This window comes from Microtus pennsylvanicus, chromosome 9 (genome assembly GCF_037038515.1).
Source record: "Microtus pennsylvanicus isolate mMicPen1 chromosome 9, mMicPen1.hap1, whole genome shotgun sequence".
In the NCBI taxonomy this organism is placed as follows: Eukaryota; Metazoa; Chordata; class Mammalia; order Rodentia; family Cricetidae; genus Microtus; species Microtus pennsylvanicus.
The window spans coordinates 108,941,864-108,959,679 of record NC_134587.1 but is presented as its reverse complement, the minus strand read 5'-3'; the positions used below and the strand labels follow the sequence as shown (position 1 = coordinate 108,959,679).

Here is a 17,816-nt window from a genome sequence, read left to right as displayed (position 1 = left end):
TATGCACCCTCACTTCCACCCCGAGGGCAGCTGTTGGAGTCTCTCGGCTCATCATAAGCCGGCTTCCCGGCAAACCCACCTTTACGCGGAGTCCGAGTCTGTTCCCTGCCATTCTCCCGCCCACGTTACAGGCTAGAGAGGGCTGTGGGCCTGTCTGGGTTTCACAGCACTCGCGGGAGCTGTGGAACTGTGGCCCGGGGCTCCAAGGGCTGGGGTGCGGAGGTGGAGCGGCACAGTCTCTCCACCGGGGGTCCCTCCCTGACCCGCCTGGCCTCCAGAGGACGCTGGGCTGCAGCTGGCGCAGGAGACGCTGGAGGAGATGGACTGGTGCCTGGAGCAGTTGGAGACACTGCAGACGCGGCGCTCGGTGGGAGAGATGGCGTCCAACAAGGTGAGGACCCAGCAGCCCTGCTCATCCCCCTCCCTGCTCATCCTCCTCCCTGATCGCCTCCTCCCTGCCACCCTTCCTGCTCCACAGTTCAAGCGCATGCTCAACCGCGAGTTGACCCATCTGTCGGAAACCAGCCGCTCAGGGAACCAGGTGTCGGAGTACATCTCCCAGACCTTCCTGGGTGAGCCGCCTGGGCAACCTCCTAAGGGAGGACAGGCAGACACCATTACAACCCTTCTATAGAGGAGACGGAGATCTCACCCAACACAGTTAGTTGGTCAGGGCCGAAGGAAAGTGATGAACAGGGACACTTTCGGGAGGACAGGACATGGCAGGTAGCGTTCTGAAGCATTAGTAGGAGTTTGGGAAACGTGTGACTCAAGTCACAAAGGAAGCCTGCTGATGAGCTGCTGCTGACCGAGGGAACAGGTGGGCCTGAGATCCGGTTAGAACCAGAACTTGAGCATGGCAGGCTCAGCAGCGGTGAGAGTGAGCCACCCGCCCCCTGCAGACCAGCCGGCGGAGGTGGAGCTTCCCAGGCTGCCCACCGAGGACACCCGGCCCATGTCCCGGATCAGTGCCCTGCGCGGGCCCCGCCCCTCCAGCCTCCCCACAACTGTCGTCCCCCGCTTCGGGGTCCAGACAGATCAGGAGGCGCAGCTGGCTAAGGTCGGTCTCCCCAGAGCTACGGGCCTCAGTTTCCCTCCCTGGACACTGGGCAGCCAGCGACAGTGGAGCCACTGACGCTGCCTGGTCACTCGTAGGAACTTGAAGACACCAACAAGTGGGGACTTGATGTGTTCAAAGTGGCTGAGCTGAGTGGGAACCGGCCGCTCACAGCCGTCATGTTCAGCGTCTTCCAGGTGCCTCCCCGGGACGTTCGGTCCTCAGTTCTTCCCTGAAGCACGAGTGGGGCCGTTTGAACGGGGCGTTGAAGGACGAATAGGAATTTACTGGGCTTAATGGCTATTTTAGTCAAGGCACAGCGCTGTTCTGGCCCTGAAAAGACCTAGATCGGAACAGCGGGTTCCCGATCCGTGTTGGGGGACAAAGATTTATGGGACATAGGAGGATGGATAGGAGGGGGGTGAGCTGAGCTGGAGCACAAAGCCAAGGCCCTGAGCGGGGTCTGTGTTACACCAGGAAAGGGACCTGCTCAAGACGTTCCAGATTCCGGCGGACACGCTGCTGACGTTCCTGCTCACGCTGGAGGCTCACTACCACGCTGACGTGGCATACCACAACAGTGTGCATGCCGCGGACGTGGCCCAGTCCGTGCACGTGTTGCTGGGCACCCCTGCCCTGGAGGTATCATGCTCGGCTGAGGACAGTGGGTGAGCGCAGGGGAGAGTGCCACCCTCAGCCCTGACGCCCCGGACCTGCCCAGGCTGTGTTCACAGATCTGGAAGTCTTGGCGGCTATCTTTGCATGCGCTATCCACGACGTGGACCACCCGGGCGTCTCCAATCAGTTTCTCATCAACACCAGTGAGTGAGGTGACCATAGACAGCTGCTCAAGACAGCCCGGGCCACCCTAGCGCGCAGACTCAGAGGCGTGTCCGGGGCTTGGATGGCTTTCTGTATGAAGGGGCATTAGAGTTTGGGCTTCACCGCATACTTAGGAGTTGACTAGTGGCGTCCCCACCCCAGCTGTCTTTGGGTGGAGTGGGGTCCCGAGGCCTTGGCTGTTCCCATAGACTCGGAGCTGGCGCTGATGTACAATGACATGTCGGTGTTGGAGAACCATCACCTGGCGGTGGGCTTCAAGCTCTTGCAGGCAGAAAACTGCGACATCTTCCGGAACCTCAGCGCCAAGCAGAGACTGAGTCTGCGCAGGATGGTCATAGACATGGTGATGTCACGGCTCGGGGCGGGGCCTCTTTCGCACAGCGTGCTGATAGGCACCGGTTCACGCTGGCCTACTTGGTTTTATCCTACCTGGTGGGTAGTCGGGCTCGGGCTTTCGTATCTCCTCTATAAATTCAACAGGCTTTATTAGGCTCCTGTTGTGTACGTCTCCCGAGGATTTTCCTTTGTTATTGTTTATATTTTTGGAATTCGTGATCCCCCTGCCTCCACTTCTGTGCCCACAGAAAGGTGGCTTCAGCTGACAGCTGTGCCAGGGCGTCTCTGGGGTCTGACGGCCCCGGGGCCAGTGTCCCTGGCCTGGGTGACCCCCCCGCGTGTGTCTGTGGGTACACCCCTGGTGGCCCCGGAGTTTTAGAGCCCAGATTGGATCCTGCCTCAGCTCTCAACCCAGTCACAGCTTTGCTCCGTGCTCCGCTGCGCACAGCGCACTTCTCAGCCTCCTTCACGGGGGACACTGAGGAACGGAGGTCTCAGAAGTGCAGCATCCACTACTTCATGTGCCCCAGGTGCTGGCCACAGACATGTCTAAACACATGAGCCTCCTGGCCGAGCTCAAGACCATGGTGGAGATGAAGAAAGTGACCAGCCTCGGGGTCCTGCTCCTGGACAACTACTCCGACCGTATCCAGGTGTGGGAGCAGGCCAGAGCCTCAGTTTCCCCCTTTAGTTTCTGAGACAGTCTCACTCTGTAACCCAGGCAGCCTGGGAACTCGCCATCCTCACCATCTTCTTGCATCGGCCTCCTGAGTGCTGGGATTAAATGCACACACGCACACATGTGCACACACATGCACACATACATGCACAGACATATATGCACACACACGCGTGCACACACGCACGCACACACATCCATTTTCTTTTTTTTTCTTTTTTTTTTTTTTGGTTTTTCGAGACAGGGTTTCTCTGTGGTTTTGGAGCCTGTCCTGGAACTAGCTCTTGTAGACCAGGCTGGTCTCGAACTCACAGAGATCCGCCTGCCTCTGCCTCCCGAGTGCTGGGATTAAAGGCGTGAGCCACCACCGCCTGGCACACACATCCATTTTCTAATTGGTGCATTTATGAAGCACTAACTGTTTACATTGCTGGAACTACCTGGTGTGATGCCTGTGTCTTAGCCACTCCTCCCAGGCCTCAGTTTTCCCACCTGGAAGATGGGTGCCCTGGGCACTGATTTTAGGGATATAGTGAGGTGGGGGTGTGGCCAGGCCCTCTTGAGCCCCTACCCTACCCTCTGCAGGTTCTACAGAGCCTGGTGCACTGCGCCGACCTCAGCAACCCCACCAAACCGCTGCCGCTCTACCGCCAGTGGACTGACCGCATCATGGCTGAGTTTTTCCAGCAGGGTGACCGTGAACGCGAGTTGGGCCTGGACATCAGCCCCATGTGTGACAAGCACACTGCCTCTGTGGAGAAGTCCCAGGTGTGTGTGCTGGGGTTTCGCCCAGCTGGGGGGTGGGAGACGGGGAGACCTGGTTGACTGTGACCCCATGACCATCCTTGCCTGATGGGGTCTGTGCTCCACCACTGGGTGGACAGGGATTCTCTGTGTAGCCCTGACTGTCCCAGAACTCACTCTGTAGACAGGATGGCCTTGAACACAGATCTGCCTGCCTCTGCCTCCCGAGTGCTTGGATAAGGCATATCCCACCATCACCTGGCTAGGGCAGATTCTGGATTTGGTGTTTTGAAGACAGCCTGGCATAGAACTCACTGGCTTGAGATCAGCCTGCCCCAGTTTCCTGAGTGTTGGACCAGAATAAGTTCTCTCAAGAGGGTTTGGAAGGAACACTAGGAGTTGAGCAATGAGTGGTCCAGGCAGAGGACACCATGCAGGTGACTGTGAGACTGGGCTGATACTGGGGTTCACTGAGACTCACCTGCCCCTTCTGCGGTCACCCTAAGGTGGGATTCATTGACTACATCGCCCATCCGCTGTGGGAAACATGGGCTGACCTGGTGCACCCCGATGCTCAGGAGCTGTTGGATACTTTGGAAGACAACAGAGAGTGGTATCAGAGTCGGATACCATGCAGCCCCACTCACACCGTGGGCCAAGAGCGCTGTGGTCCTGACAGGTTCCAGTTTGAGCTAACGCTGGAGGAGGCTGAGGAGGAGGAGGAGGAAGGACTGGCTCAACACTGAGCATCCAGTCCTCAGAGTCACCCACCACTTAGCTTCTGTCCTCCAAGACCAGCCCGGAGCACAGGGTAGACCTGACAAGATTTTGGGCTAGCCTAGCATGGACCATGAAGTCACAGTCACGCCCTTTGGGTGCCTATTGATGCTGGTGACTTCTTTTTTTTTTAACATAGCAAAATTACATATAACAAAACAGTTATCAAGTAAAAGTTACATCAGAAACATTTATACATAAATGCTGGTGACTTCTGAAGTGATTTCTGGCCGTGTCAGCTTCTCTTTTCACCTGTCAAAGTGCACAGCCGAAATTTACACATAGACAAATCTTGGGTTCCATTTGGAAGCCTGCGGCTGGGGTCCACTCTGACCTCAGGCTTGGCTGGAATGGGATTGGCATCTGGGTGGCGCCTCCTCTTGCCTCTCTGTCCCGCTTCTGTCTGCTTTGGTTGGCTTCGGTCGGCTAGGGCTGGGGCTCTCTGTGGTTTCCGTTTGTTTGTTTAGCTTCTTTTCGACGCTGAAGATGGAAACCTGGGGTCCCACGTGCTCTGTGAGCAGAGTGGCCCCAGCCCCAACATCACTATTTGCGTCCTTTGATGTCAATAGGTGTCCGGCCTCCAAACGTCCCATCAGAGACCTTTATTGATTCTCCCCAGGGAGAATCCCTTTGTAAATAGAGACAGGGAGCAGCCCCCACTGAAGTCTAGTGTCTTCTGACGCCAGAGACTGTGCAAGACTCTTCGTGGATACTGAGAAGCAGGTGGCCCTCTGAGAAGAACCCGCAGGCCTCCGACTCCCTATGGTTTGTTCACACAGCCATTGATACAGCTGGTAGGGGCCCCCCCTGTAGTAACCTGGGGATCAAACCAGTGTGGAGGGTCTCAGCATACTCAACTGTGGGTCCCCAGAGTCAGGAGGAGGAGGGGGAGGGTGCTATGCGAGTACAAGAGAGCTGGTGCGTGGCTCTGGGGTGGAGCCCCTGCCTAGAATCCTCCAGTGAGGGGCTGGGGGCGTGGCTCTGGCTTAGTACAGCTTTAGCGTGTGGAAAGACCTTAATTTCAGTTCCAGCACTGTAAACATAGAATAGACCTTGTCAGGGAAACTGAGTCACAAGCCACCCCTCATGCCTTCTCACAGCTTCCATACACAGAATGGGCGCTGAACGCGGGCGTCTTCTGGGAACTGTATGACTACCGTGTAACTGCTTCCCTGTTTACCGTTATTTTCTGGCTTTTAAGGGCGCCTGCTGCCTGTTCTGACGTCCAGCTCTATGAGCAGAGGACACCGAAGTGACTTTTTTGCTTCTGCCTCCCAAGTGCTTGGCTGGGGTGACAGGCATGCGTCACAGGGCCTTCCCCCTTCCCTGTTCCCTCTGGGAAGGTGCCAGGGTGGCAGGGCAGACCAGGGAGCCGGGGCAGCCCAGGGTGGCAGGCGACTTCCTCTGTAGACATCATGCCTCCAGCTCTTTGTCCCCCGGGGGTACAGAAAGCCCTCTGGGGTCACACATGGAAGGCTTCCTCCTCCAGATGTTTTAGGGGCTACCCTTAGAGATTTCCTGTTAAACAAAGTAGTATGTGTTCTCTGAGGGGGAATTTGGAAATCACACAAAAGTATAAATAAAATAAATTATTGGGCCAGCAAGAAGGTTCAGCAAGCCAAAACATTTGCTCCCAAGCCCCACGATGTGAGCTCAGTCCCCAGGACTCTGTGGTGAAAGAGAGAACCAGCTTCCGCAGGGTGTCCTCTGAACCCCAGCTTCCGCAGGGTGTCCTCTGAACCCCAGCTTCCGCAGGGTGTCCTCTGACCCCCCAGCTTCCGCAGGGTGTCCTCTGACCCCCCAGATTCCGCAGGGTGTCCTCTGACCCCCCAGATTCCGCAGGGTGTCCTCTGACTCCCCAGATTCCGCAGGGTGTCCTCTGACCCCCCAGATTCCGCAGGGTGTCCTCTGAACCCCCAGATTCCGCAGGGTGTCCTCTGACCCCCCAGATTCTGCAGGGTGTCCTCTGACTCCCCAGCTTCCGCAGGGTGTCCTCTGACCCCCCAGCTTCCGTAGGGTGTCGTCTGACACCGCCCCCTGTGTCCCGCAAATAAATGAATGTAACTTAAAAGATGTGATAGCCTGGGCGGTGGTGGTGCACGCCTTTAATCCCAGCTCTCAGGTGGCAGAGACAGACAGATTTCTGAGTTCGAGGCCAGCCTGGTCTACAGAGTGAGTTCCAGGACAGCCAGGGCTACACAGAGAAACCCTATCTTCAAAAACAAAAAATATTCACACTGTTTCCCTCTGCCTGTCCTTTCATTTTCCATTTCACACACACACACATTCACACACTCACACACATTCACACACTCACACACATTCACACACTCACACACACCACACACACTCACACACATTCACACACTCACACACACACTCACCACACACACACTCACACACACAATCACACACACCACTCACACACACACGCACACACACACACACTCACACAACTCACACACACCACACACACTCACACACACACCACACACACACCACACACATTCACACACACACACACTCACACACACACATTCACACACACACACATTCACACACTCACACACACCACACACACTCACACACACACCACACACACACCACACACATTCACACACACTCACACACACACTCACACACACATTCACACACACACATTCACACACTCACACACATTCACACACTCACACACATTCACACACACACATTCACACACTCACACACATTCACACACTCACACACATTCACACACACACATTCACACACTCACACACACCACACACACTCACACACATTCACACACTCACCACACACACACACTCACACACACACACTCACACACACACACACCACTCACACACACACGCACACACACACTCACACACACTCACACACACCACACACACTCACACACACACCACACACATTCACACACACTCACACACACACTCACACACACACATTCACACACACACACACGTGTGCGTGTTTTTGAGGCAGGCTCTCTGTAACCCTGGGCTGTCCTGGAGCTCACTTTGTAAGATCTGCCTCCCAAGTGCGGCCGGCATTAACGGTTTCTGCCACCATGCCTGGCTGTTTTCAATGTCTTGATATGAGACAGTCTCACTTTAGCGGTCCAGGATGATGAACTCACGATCCTCCTCAGCCAAATCGTGTCATCTTGCCACCAAGTGATCTACAAGCGCTCTAGTCCCTGAGCCTCCGCCCCATCTTTATTTTGAAATAAAAGGCAGTAAAGGCAGCTCCTCCCCAGAGTTCATCTCTTGGGAATAAATCCAAGTCTGCCTAAGGGGCGCCCCAAGCTTTTCCCTGCACCCTCCATCCTCAAACCCGTGCCTAGTCCCCACCCTAACCCCCGTTATGGTCATTTTGTGTCTGTGGTTCTGCATCCCTCTGCTGCCTGGTGCAGGTGGGGAAGCAGAGAGAAACAAGCTGCTCACGTGGCCCCAGAGCGGGCAGAGCTTCGCAGGCTCCTTGCGGGGGTGACTGAGCATCCAGGCGACTAGTTATTCTGGTCCCTCGGCGCCTCCGCAGCTGGCGGCGCGGTCTAAAACAGGGCCAGACCGCGTCCCCAGTTCTGCTTCCTGCGTGATGAAAGCGATGCGGACCATCCAGGGCCGAACGCGGAGGGACAACAAGGCACCCAGGCTGGGTCCCCTGCTGCTCGCCCCAGATTCCCACCTTGGCCGGAAGATTTGCAGGCATGCGTTGTGTTGCGTCATAGTCCGGAAGTCTGCATTTCTGCTCCCAGCTTCCCAGCACACAGGATCGCCTGAACCCCAGTGACCATACCGTGAAGGGCGTGGGGTGGCCAGTGTGAAGTGTCCACACCGTGAAAGACTTAGGCTGGCCTCTCTGAACTGTCTTTGCTTCCTGGGTCTTTTATTGCAATTTTGGGACTCGGGGTCAGGACCCTTCTGAACCCTAAATGCTCAGGGAAGCAAGGGGTTCTCAGGGGACCCATCGGTCCATTTTTTCCTTTGTGCAGAATCTGACTTTCTTATTTCGTTGAGACAGGGTTTATTGTAGCCCAAACTGGCCTCAAGACACTGTGTAGCTGAGGGTTCCTCTCCCCTCTGCCAGGTCTGAGAAGACAGTGAGACATCACCCCGTTATACTGTGCTTGGGATCAAACCCAGAGCTTTGTGCTGCTATGCAGGCTTCCCAACAAACTGAGAAATATCCTATGCCCATTAAAAAAGAGACTTATGTTGGGCTGTGGTGGTGCATGCCTTTAATTCTCGCACTCAGGAGGCCAGAAACAGATCTCTTTGAGGCCAGCCTGGTCTACAAAGAGAGTCCCAGAACAGCTAAGGCTACATAGAGAAACCCTGTCTTGAAAATACACAGAGAGCCGGGCAGTGGTGGCACACACCTTTAATCCCAGCACTCGGGAGGCAGAGGCAGGCGGATCTCTGTGAGTTCGAGACCAGCCTGGTCTACAAGAGCTAGTTCCAGGACAGGCTCCAAAAGCATGGAGAAACCCTGTCTCGAAAAAAAAATAAAGAAAAGAAAAGAAAAGAAAATACACAGAGAGAGAGAGGGGCTGGGGGAGGAGAGAATATTTTTATTTTATGTGTGTGTAAGGGCGTTTTGCTTGCTTGTGTATGTGTGCACACACAAGCATACCTGGAGCCATCTCTCCATCCCTGGCCAGCCCATTACTTTTTTAATCTAGAGAGGATCTTATTGTAGCTCAGGTTCCCCTTTGTGAAGAGTGTTATCACTTCCTTCACCCAGCGCATTGGTAAAACGTCTACCCACCTCAAAGGCAGGCACCTCGGGGTTCAAACCCTGGTGACATGTTGCAGCGTATGACGCAGCTACGACAGCCCCTGTTCACATACGCTCGGCAGCCTTTAAAAGCTGGAGACACCTGCTCCATTCTCTTTCTGCACACACGCCCTCAGGCCTGCGCACGTGTCTCCCTCTCTTAATAAACTCTTCAAGTGGACTCCGTTGTGTGTCTTGTGACCCCTTCTCGCTTGTGCCCAGTAACTTCATTGGTGCCTTCAGTATGGACTTGTTGAAGGCCTCCCATCTCCCCAAGGCTATAGGAACTATTCACTGCTCAGCCCCATTATTTCCAAGGGAAATAACCGAACTGACTAAGCAGCCAGGACAACTGCACCCCAGAGCCCAAACCTACCTCAGTCACCTCGGGTTCATACAGTACAGCCCGCATTCTCACAGACACCCTTTGAACTCATGTGTGGGCTGCCGGTTCTGACTCCCGACCTCTCACCTGAACCCTCACCCATCCCTGATCACCTCCGCTCCCTCTATGGGACTTTACTGAGTACTCACTACCTCAGCCATGTGTCAACCCCTGTCCATCTCCAGTTAACATCAGGGACCAGGTTCTTCTCCCCCCAGACCAATGCCCCTCAGCCCTTCCCCTAAATGGCAGGGTCCCTTTAAAGTAATTCTTGTAACTCCCACAGCTGCCAAGCTTGAGGGCGTTCCTCACTGGATTTACCTATCTCATCTCAAATATTTTACTCCTCCAGCCCAGGACACCCTCCTTGAACATGGTAACTCAAATAGAGCCCTGTTCCCTTAAGTTCCAGAGGACACCAAGATCAGCTACTTTGTCTCCAGTTCCAGAAGGATAAAGTCTCACCACCGTACTCACCTCTCCTGTACCAGGGACGCCATATGCTTGCTCCTTCCCGATTCTCCTCTTTTCTTCCTTCTCCTGCCTGCTTTACCAATTTCTCTGTATCTCCAATGTCATACTCAAATTTCCAGTTAACCATTCAGCCGTTGCTACAGGGACCATCATAAACCACAGAACTGGAGGTGCAAAGACTGTCAGATGCCCAGGTGGTAAGAAACAATAACAGTCTGGGGCCTTTCACAGCTCCAGATTCAAAGGGAGACTCAGGAAACAGACTTTAACATAGCAGGTTTATCACTGACTGCAGCAGTGTCTCCTGGATGCTAAAGAGAACAAATGTCTTAAGATTTGCTTCAGGTAAAGCATTAAAAGGTCTAATAATTCCCTTTCTTCCCTCCTCCCCACTATACAACTATCCACAATCTTCTATTCCAACACTATACCACTGTAACCATAAGCTTTTAATGTGTCTAAAATTTATCTTTTTATAATTTTAAATATTCTCATAAGCTCCAGAGAGCCAAACTGGACCCACTTAAACAGACCAGACTCACCTAGGATAAGTATCATTTAATTCTTCCCTGGCCTCGGGATCCCTGGGAAACTCCCTCCTCCATCTTGGGAACCCTGAAACACCCCCTCCATCTTTCATCTTGGGACCCTCCTCCCTCAGTCACCAGGATCTAAAATGTTTTACATAATCTTCTGTCTTGCCAGCATCTGATCAGGTCCAAACTGCCAGCTGGACAGTTCCCCAGAGCCTGGAAAACACTGAAGTAACCAGCTACCCCAGGATGTGGCCAAGCACCCCAACTCTCCAGACACCCACAAGCCAGCAAGAAGTAGCCTCCAAGACCCCACGCCCCATTTCCACCAATTGGCCACCCCTAGCCCCCCAAATTTTTATAATAAACAAAAGGGTGAAATGTTATAATTTATTTCACCCAGCGCTTGGCCAAAAAGTCTAGCCACCCCAAACGCTGGTGCTTAGGGTTCCAGGGCCGTATGCGCATGCATCATCAAGAGCTCAGGCAGTTTACAGTTTACGTAGCCTCCCAGATCCCTCAAGCCCTACGTGAGATGTGCAGCGTAGTCACATGATCTATGCATGCATGCATGCATGCGCTCCGCAGCCTTTAAAAGCTGGGCACACCTGTTCCACTCTCTCTTCCTGCACCCACGTCCTCAGGCCTGCGCATGTGTCTCCTTCACTTAATAAACTCTTCAAGTGGGTTTCCTTGTGTGTCTCGTGATCGTTCTCGCTTGTGCCCGGTAACTTCAGACATCACCCTACCTCATCTTTACCTCCTCCTCTTTTTTTGTTTTGTTTTTCCATTACACTGACTGTGTCCCCGGCTGGACTGGAACTCTCTATGTCGACAAGATACGCGTGGAACTTCAGAGGTTCGCCTGCCTAGGCCTTCTGAGAACCGGGATTAAAAACTCTGTTTGGCAGGGCGGTGGTGGCGCAAGCCTTTAATTGGATTTCTGTGAGTTCGAGGTCAGCCTAATCTACAGAATGAATTCCAGGACAGGCTCCGAAGCTATAGAGAAACCTTGTCTCAAAAAACAACCAAGCAAAAAACCCCAAACAACAAACAAAACAAAACAAAAATACTGTCTTTTTTTTTCTTCAATTTTGAGCCCTAAACTGTGGTAAGCGAAGTGTACACCTGCCATCCCAACACTTGCGAGGTGCAGGAGTTCAAGGCCAGCCTCTGTTACTTGGCAGTTTCGAGGCCAGCCTGCAACAAGGGACCCTTTCTCAAAACAAAACTAATCTTGGTGCCGCCAGGAGTGTGTCCCGCGCCTCTCGCAATCAGGGGCTAGGACACAAGTTCGCTCCTGGGGCTGGGTCCTGGCCTCAGCCTCTCCGCCCTTCAGACACCTGGCTGTCACCATTGGGCCGCCCAAGACGTAACGTAGTGTTGATTGGGCCTCGAGTCCGTCGCTCGAGAGCGTCAGCCAATAAAACCTTAATGTCTCGTCAGACTCCGCCCCTCCCTAGCCGACTCTGGCCAGTGGGGCCCCGCGGCCGCCTGCTCGGCCCCGCCTTTGACGTCACAGTTCGTTTGCATAGAAAGGCCCGCCCCTGGCTTTGCAGGACGTCTGCGAGGACTGCAGGGGCCTGAACCTCCGCCGCTGCCTGCAGTCCGGCAGCCGCTCCTAGGACCCTGTCGTCAGCGCAGTCGCCAGGGTCGCAGCCGTCAGCAGCATCTCAGCTCGGAGCGGACAAGGTGAGCTCTGCCCAGGGCCCCACGCCGCGGTGGCCTCGTTTGATTGACAGCTGGGGAAGAAGCGGGGTGCGCGACTCGGGTGTGGCGGCTGTGGGTCTCGCATTCAGCATCCCGCTTCCCGCAACCTTCACTCTTTACCCGGCTGGAGCTCCGGCTCTGCGACAGAGGGGGAGGGGAAGGCCAAGCCTCGCGGGAGGCTGGTGCGTGCTCGTGCCTGTGGGGTGAACACGCGTGTGCGCGCCCGCCGGGCATGGATAGGCTCGCGTGACCTCAGGACGCGCACCGTGCACAGCCGGCTGTGAAACCTTGTGCGTGAATGGTGCGCGTGCGCTGTGTTTGGGGATCCGAGTTCAAGTATGCGCTCACACACTTGTGGTTTCATGCGCGGTGTGTCCTTGCCAATGGCTAGGTGGACACGAGCACACTGGCTGGTGTAGGGGAATCTGCGTCTGCAGTCGTGCATGGGTGCAGTGGGTTCGCAAACATCACGCATATTTGCTTGTTTCTCCTGCTAGCCTCTCTTTTGCACACAGGGCAGGAGTTTAGAACGGCCTGCCTTGGGTGCTTCATTGTGTGTGCATGCGCGCGAGGAATTTTGTGCATGTGAGCCTGTGTTCACCTGTGTCACGTGATGCTTCTAGCTCAGGGTGCAGGAGAGAATTAAGGATGAGGGAGAATTGGGGATCCTCGTGTACTCATGCTCCTGCGTGGGTCTTTTTAGGGTAATGAAAGACTGATGATGGGAAGTGGGCCACCTCAATTTCCCCTCAGGGGGCAGGGAGGTTTGGGATGCCAGGTGAAGTTCCCCGACAAACCTCTCCGCGGATGCAATAATCCAAATCAGACCAAATCAAACCGAATTAGAAAAAGCTCAAGTTAAATGGATACCAGTGCTCCCGGGTGACCTTCCTTCCCCCAAGAGAGGAGACAGGGAAGGAAGTCCTGGGGTATGATTTAAATACCCTGTGGGGTCTTAAGCATCACTGGGAAGGGGTCTTCCAATGGCGGGCTTTCTTGGAGGTGGAGTCTGGAATGAGGCAACTCCCAGGGGAGGGGCCTTGGGATGGAACTTTCACCCAAACGCTCCAGACTCTTTCGGTATAAGGATGCCAGGGGCTGGGCTGACACTTCCAACCAAACACCAGGGACCTGCAGGGGTGTTGGCTCCTCAGCCTCCTTGAAGCCTTGGGCCTGTCAAGGTCACAGCCCGGCCTATGCTGGGGGTCCTGGTGGACCGAGGCTGTTCCCCAGCTGGTGCCCTTGTGCAGAGCTCATCCTGTGCCTGTGTCCTGTGCGTGTGTCCGCTGCACACCTCAGGCTTTCTGCGCCCCGCCCCCACAGATGGCATCAGCTACAGACTCGCGCTATGGGCAGAAGGAGTCCTCCGACCAGAACTTCGACTATATGTTCAAGATCCTGATCATTGGAAACAGCAGCGTGGGCAAAACCTCCTTCCTTTTCCGCTATGCTGACGACTCCTTCACGCCAGCCTTCGTCAGCACAGTCGGCATAGACTTCAAGGTCAAAACCATCTACCGCAACGACAAGCGGATCAAACTGCAGATCTGGGTTCGTGGGGCCATGGGGGAGAAGTCTTCCTGAGCCTGGCGTGTAAGCGGGCGGGGCTCAGACACCCAGGTGTTCCCAAGTCTTGTGCTGTGGACTGTGGTCGGGTGTGAGCAGGCAGTTGGGTAGCCCAGGATGACCCCGAACTGCTGCTACCACTGTCCCAGTCACAGGATGACAGGTTGCCTTCTCATCAAGGTTTAATTTTTTAACATTTTTGACTTTTTTTTTTGAGACAGGCTAACCTCAAACTCAGAGACTCACCTCTGCCTCTGAAGTGCTGGGATTAGAGTCACACACTTGGAACCCATCAAAGTTTTGATATAACATCTCATACCCCAGCACAGCAGACCTGGGCAGCAACTGGCTGAGGTCACTTTTGTGGTCATGGTCTTTTCCCTCACATTGTGCTGTCCACAAGAACATGGAGTTCCTTATTTTATTTTGGGGGGAGGTGCTGGAGACAGGGTTTCTCTGTGCAACAGCCCTGACTATCCTGGAACTTGCTCTGTAGACCAAGCTGGCCTTGAATTCAGAGACTGCCTGCCTCTGCCTCCTGAGTGCTAGGATTAAAGTCGTGCACCACCACCGCCTGGCATGACTTTCTTGTTTTCTTATTAGTCCTGTGAATCCCCACTTATGGACGGCATAGGGTGTGGCACAGGGCATTTGGGCAGCACTGGTCTGTGTTTGTTTAATGACTGAGTGATGTCGCACTGACCCCCCTGGGTACAAAGGCCGCCCAGCCCACTTTTTCTGCCCTAGAGGGGCAGCTGTGAGGTCCCTTCTGACCACCATCTCCTCTTTCCCCAGGACACAGCAGGGCAGGAGCGGTACCGTACCATCACCACAGCCTATTACCGGGGTGCCATGGGTTTCATCCTAATGTATGACATCACTAATGAGGAATCCTTCAATGCAGTGCAGGACTGGTGAGCAGCTCACCCACTGATCCACGGTAGAACAGGGGGGCGGGGTACTCCTAGCTCAGCTGAGACAGTAGGGGATCCATGGTGGATCGGGCAGGGTACTCCTAGCTCAGCTGAGACAGTAGGGGATCCACGATGGAACAGGCAGGCGGAGTACTCCTAGCTCAGCTGAGAGTACCTGCTTGGCTTGAGTTCCACCCCAGAAATCAACCAAGGCCAGGGTGGGGTTGTTGAAGGAACACAGGGAATGGTGGCTCAGGTCCATGGTCCCAGCTACTTGGGAAGCAGAGGACTTGTCGCTGGCTGAGCACCTGCCTAGCATGCACGAGACCCTGAATTCCATCTGCAACATCATAAACCTGCAGCATCTCTGAATTTGGTGTAGTAGGCATCCCAACATTTGGGAGCCCAAGTAGTCCAGGACAACCTGGGCTCACGAGAAAAGCCTATCTCGGTTTCCAAGGGGCAGGGGACTCGGACCAGGGCTGGGTCCTCTGACTTCCTCCTCTACCTCTGGCTGCCTCCTGCAGGTCGACTCAGATTAAAACTTACTCGTGGGACAACGCCCAGGTGCTGCTGGTGGGAAACAAGTGTGACATGGAGGACGAGCGTGTGGTGTCATCAGAACGTGGCCGGCAGCTTGCTGACCACCTAGGTGAGTACCCAGCAGGACTGCAGCCCTTATCAGGTTGGACTAGGGACCCTGACCCCAGACACCACACAGGTCAGGGCATGGGCCTGAAACCAGGTGGATCACACTTGTGAAAACTAGCCACTCTGCAGGTTTGGCAGTGCGTCTCGATGGCCGTGGTATTGCCACGCACTAAGTCATGGGCTAGGTCTCCCACGCGCTCGGTCACAGGCTAGCATCTCCCACGCGCTCAGTCACAGGCCAGCATCTCCCACGCTCTCAGTCATGGGCTAGCGTCTCCCACGCACTCACGCGCTCAGTCATGGGCTAGCGTCTCCCACGTGCTCGCGCTCAGTCACTGGCTAGCGTCTCCCACGCGCTCAGTCACGGGCCAGCATCTCCCATGCTCTCAGTCACGGGCTAGCATCTCCCACGCGCTCAGTCACGGGCCAGCATCTCCCACGCGCTCAGTCACGGGCTAGCATCTCCCACGCGCTCAGTCACGGGCCAGCGTCTCCCACGCACTCAAGCGCTCAGTCATGGGCTAGCGTCTCCCACGCTCTCAGTCACGGGCCAGCGTCTCCCACTCTCTCAGTCAAGGGCTAGCGTCTCCCACGCTCTCAGTCATGGGCTAGCGTCTCCCACGCTCTCAGTCACGGGCCAGCGTCTCCCACGCACTCAAGCGCTCAGTCATGGGCTAGCGTCTCCCACGCTCTCAGTCACGGGCCAGCGTCTCCCACGCTCTCAGTCATGGGCCAGCGTTTCCCACGCTCTCAGTCATGGGCCAGCGTCTCCCACGCTCTCAGTCATGGGCCAGCGTTTCCCACGCTCTCTCTCAGTCACGGGCTAGCATCTCCCACGCTCTCAGTCACAGGCCAGCATCTCTCACGCTCTCAGTCACGGGCCAGCGTCTCCCACGCTCTCAGTCACGGGCCAGCGTCTCCCACGCTCTCAGTCATGGGCCAGCGTCTCCCATGTGCTCAGTCACGGGCTAGCATCTTCCACGCTCTCAGTCATGGGCCAGCGTTTCCCACGCTCTCTCTCAGTCACGGGCTAGCATCTCCCACGCTCTCAGTCACAGGCCAGCATCTCTCACGCTCTCAGTCACGGGCCAGCGTCTCCCACGCTCTCAGTCACGGGCCAGCGTCTCCCACGCTCTCAGTCATGGGCCAGCGTCTCCCATGTGCTCAGTCACGGGCTAGCATCTTCCACGCTCTCAGTCACGGGCCAGTGTCTCCCACGCACTCAAGCGCTCAGTCATGGGCTAGCATCTCCCACGCTCTCAGTCATGGGCTAGCGTCTCCCACGCGCTCAGTCACGGGCTAGCGTCTCCCACACACGCAGTCATAGGCTAGCTTCACGATGTCTATGCTTTTGGACTGGAAAGAGAAACCTGGGTGGAGGAGTGCATGCTGAGAGCCAAACTGTGCTTCCTGGGGCAGGCACAACATGCACACTGTGGAAGGGTGCTGCAGACTAGGGACAGCTAACCCTCTTCAGTTGTGACAATCGAGCATGATTGCCTCCTAGAGAAAATGTGTCTGTCACTGTGTGTGAGGCTTGAGGAATGGGACTCTGGAGGAAGGGGACTCACCCTCGTGACCACCCTTGGGCCCTGGAGAGTGTGGCTGTGGTCTGTGGTCACTCCTTCATTCCCCCAACGCAGGGTTTGAGTTTTTTGAGGCCAGCGCCAAGGACAACATCAATGTCAAGCAGACCTTTGAACGTCTGGTGGATGTGATCTGTGAGAAGATGTCGGAGTCGCTGGACACTGCTGACCCCGCGGTCACAGGCGCTAAGCAGGGCCCGCAGCTCACTGACCAGCAGGCACCTCCTCACCAGGATTGCGCCTGCTGAGCTACCCCCACCAGGGGCAAGCCCCCACCCCACCACCCTATTTATTATCGTAGCTATTTATTTATTTATTGAGGGTGTCCCTGGACGAGCTCCTCATCCCTCCTGTACACATCCTCACCCTGTGGTGTGTTGTGGTCACTGCCCCCCTAAGACCCTCCTTTTTGGTTTTCTAAGCCACCGCATCCACAGTTGTCGGTTGTGAAGAGGGGACCAGATGTCACTCTGAAGCAGGCTGATTGGAGATAGCAAGGCCTGCCAGCCCCGAGGCTGGGGGATTGCCAAGTGGACCACTGGGTTGACAGGCTGGCATCCTGCTTGTTACTTCTTTATCTTTGGGGAGACAGGATGTGGGGAAGGAAGGGAGGATCTATTCACCTTCACTGCTTTGGGATATCCCCAAACCTGTTCTGATGTCATGAGTGTCAAATGTGTCCCCCACTTCCCTAGAAGTTATGAACACTACACACAGTTCAATAAAGTGAATGGACCTTGCTGAGTCTCTGCAGCCACACCCCT

At 55.2% G+C, this 17,816-nt stretch overlaps 3 protein-coding genes across 8 annotated transcripts; all 3 read left to right on the top strand.

Moving 5' to 3' along the window:
* Positions 1-271: 271 nt before the first annotated feature.
* Positions 272-639, top strand: LOC142857948 (3',5'-cyclic-AMP phosphodiesterase 4C-like). Its single transcript, XM_075987135.1, has 2 exons — positions 272-391; positions 479-639. Exons 1-2 carry the CDS (start codon positions 320-322, stop codon positions 632-634), a joined length of 228 nt encoding a protein of 75 aa, XP_075843250.1. The 5' UTR covers positions 272-319; the 3' UTR covers positions 635-639.
* Positions 639-6,140, top strand: Pde4c (phosphodiesterase 4C). 5 transcript variants are annotated; one of them, XM_075987133.1, is made up of 8 exons: positions 639-1,060; positions 1,156-1,254; positions 1,535-1,699; positions 1,779-1,878; positions 2,089-2,243; positions 2,767-2,889; positions 3,501-3,683; positions 5,006-6,140. In XM_075987133.1, exons 1-8 carry the CDS (start codon positions 857-859, stop codon positions 5,114-5,116), a joined length of 1,140 nt encoding a protein of 379 aa, XP_075843248.1. In that variant the 5' UTR covers positions 639-856; the 3' UTR covers positions 5,117-6,140. The 5 variants fall into 5 exon arrangements, with proteins under 5 accessions (XP_075843248.1, XP_075843247.1, XP_075843246.1 ...); XM_075987129.1 differs by having other exon boundaries at positions 641-1,060; positions 4,166-5,111; XM_075987132.1 differs by lacking the exon at positions 2,767-2,889 and having other exon boundaries at positions 640-1,060; positions 4,166-5,111.
* Positions 6,141-12,163: 6,023 nt separating this feature from the next.
* Rab3a (RAB3A, member RAS oncogene family) lies at positions 12,164-17,792 on the top strand. Of its 2 annotated transcripts, none has more exons than XM_075987126.1 (5): positions 12,164-12,317; positions 13,659-13,886; positions 14,697-14,815; positions 15,343-15,467; positions 17,110-17,792. In XM_075987126.1, exons 2-5 carry the CDS (start codon positions 13,659-13,661, stop codon positions 17,298-17,300), a joined length of 663 nt encoding a protein of 220 aa, XP_075843241.1. In that variant the 5' UTR covers positions 12,164-12,317; the 3' UTR covers positions 17,301-17,792. The 2 variants fall into 2 exon arrangements, with proteins under 2 accessions (XP_075843241.1, XP_075843242.1); XM_075987127.1 differs by having other exon boundaries at positions 12,168-12,317; positions 13,635-13,886.
* Positions 17,793-17,816: the final 24 nt, after the last annotated feature.

Coding starts and splice junctions, on each gene's coding strand:
- Rab3a (XM_075987126.1), top strand. CDS start 13,659: ATGGCATCAGCTACAGACTCGCGCTATGGGCAGAAGGAGTCCTCCGAC. Junction 14,816..15,342: donor TTCAATGCAGTGCAGGACTG/GTGAGCAGCTCA, acceptor TGCCTCCTGCAG/GTCGACTCAGATTAAAACTT. Junction 15,468..17,109: donor GCAGCTTGCTGACCACCTAG/GTGAGTACCCAG, acceptor CCCCCAACGCAG/GGTTTGAGTTTTTTGAGGCC.
- Pde4c (XM_075987129.1), top strand. CDS start 857: ATGGCAGGCTCAGCAGCGGTGAGAGTGAGCCACCCGCCCCCTGCAGAC. Junction 1,879..2,088: donor TCAGTTTCTCATCAACACCA/GTGAGTGAGGTG, acceptor CTGTTCCCATAG/ACTCGGAGCTGGCGCTGATG. Junction 2,244..2,766: donor GCAGGATGGTCATAGACATG/GTGATGTCACGG, acceptor CATGTGCCCCAG/GTGCTGGCCACAGACATGTC.
- LOC142857948 (XM_075987135.1), top strand. CDS start 320: ATGGACTGGTGCCTGGAGCAGTTGGAGACACTGCAGACGCGGCGCTCG. Junction 392..478: donor GAGAGATGGCGTCCAACAAG/GTGAGGACCCAG, acceptor CCTGCTCCACAG/TTCAAGCGCATGCTCAACCG.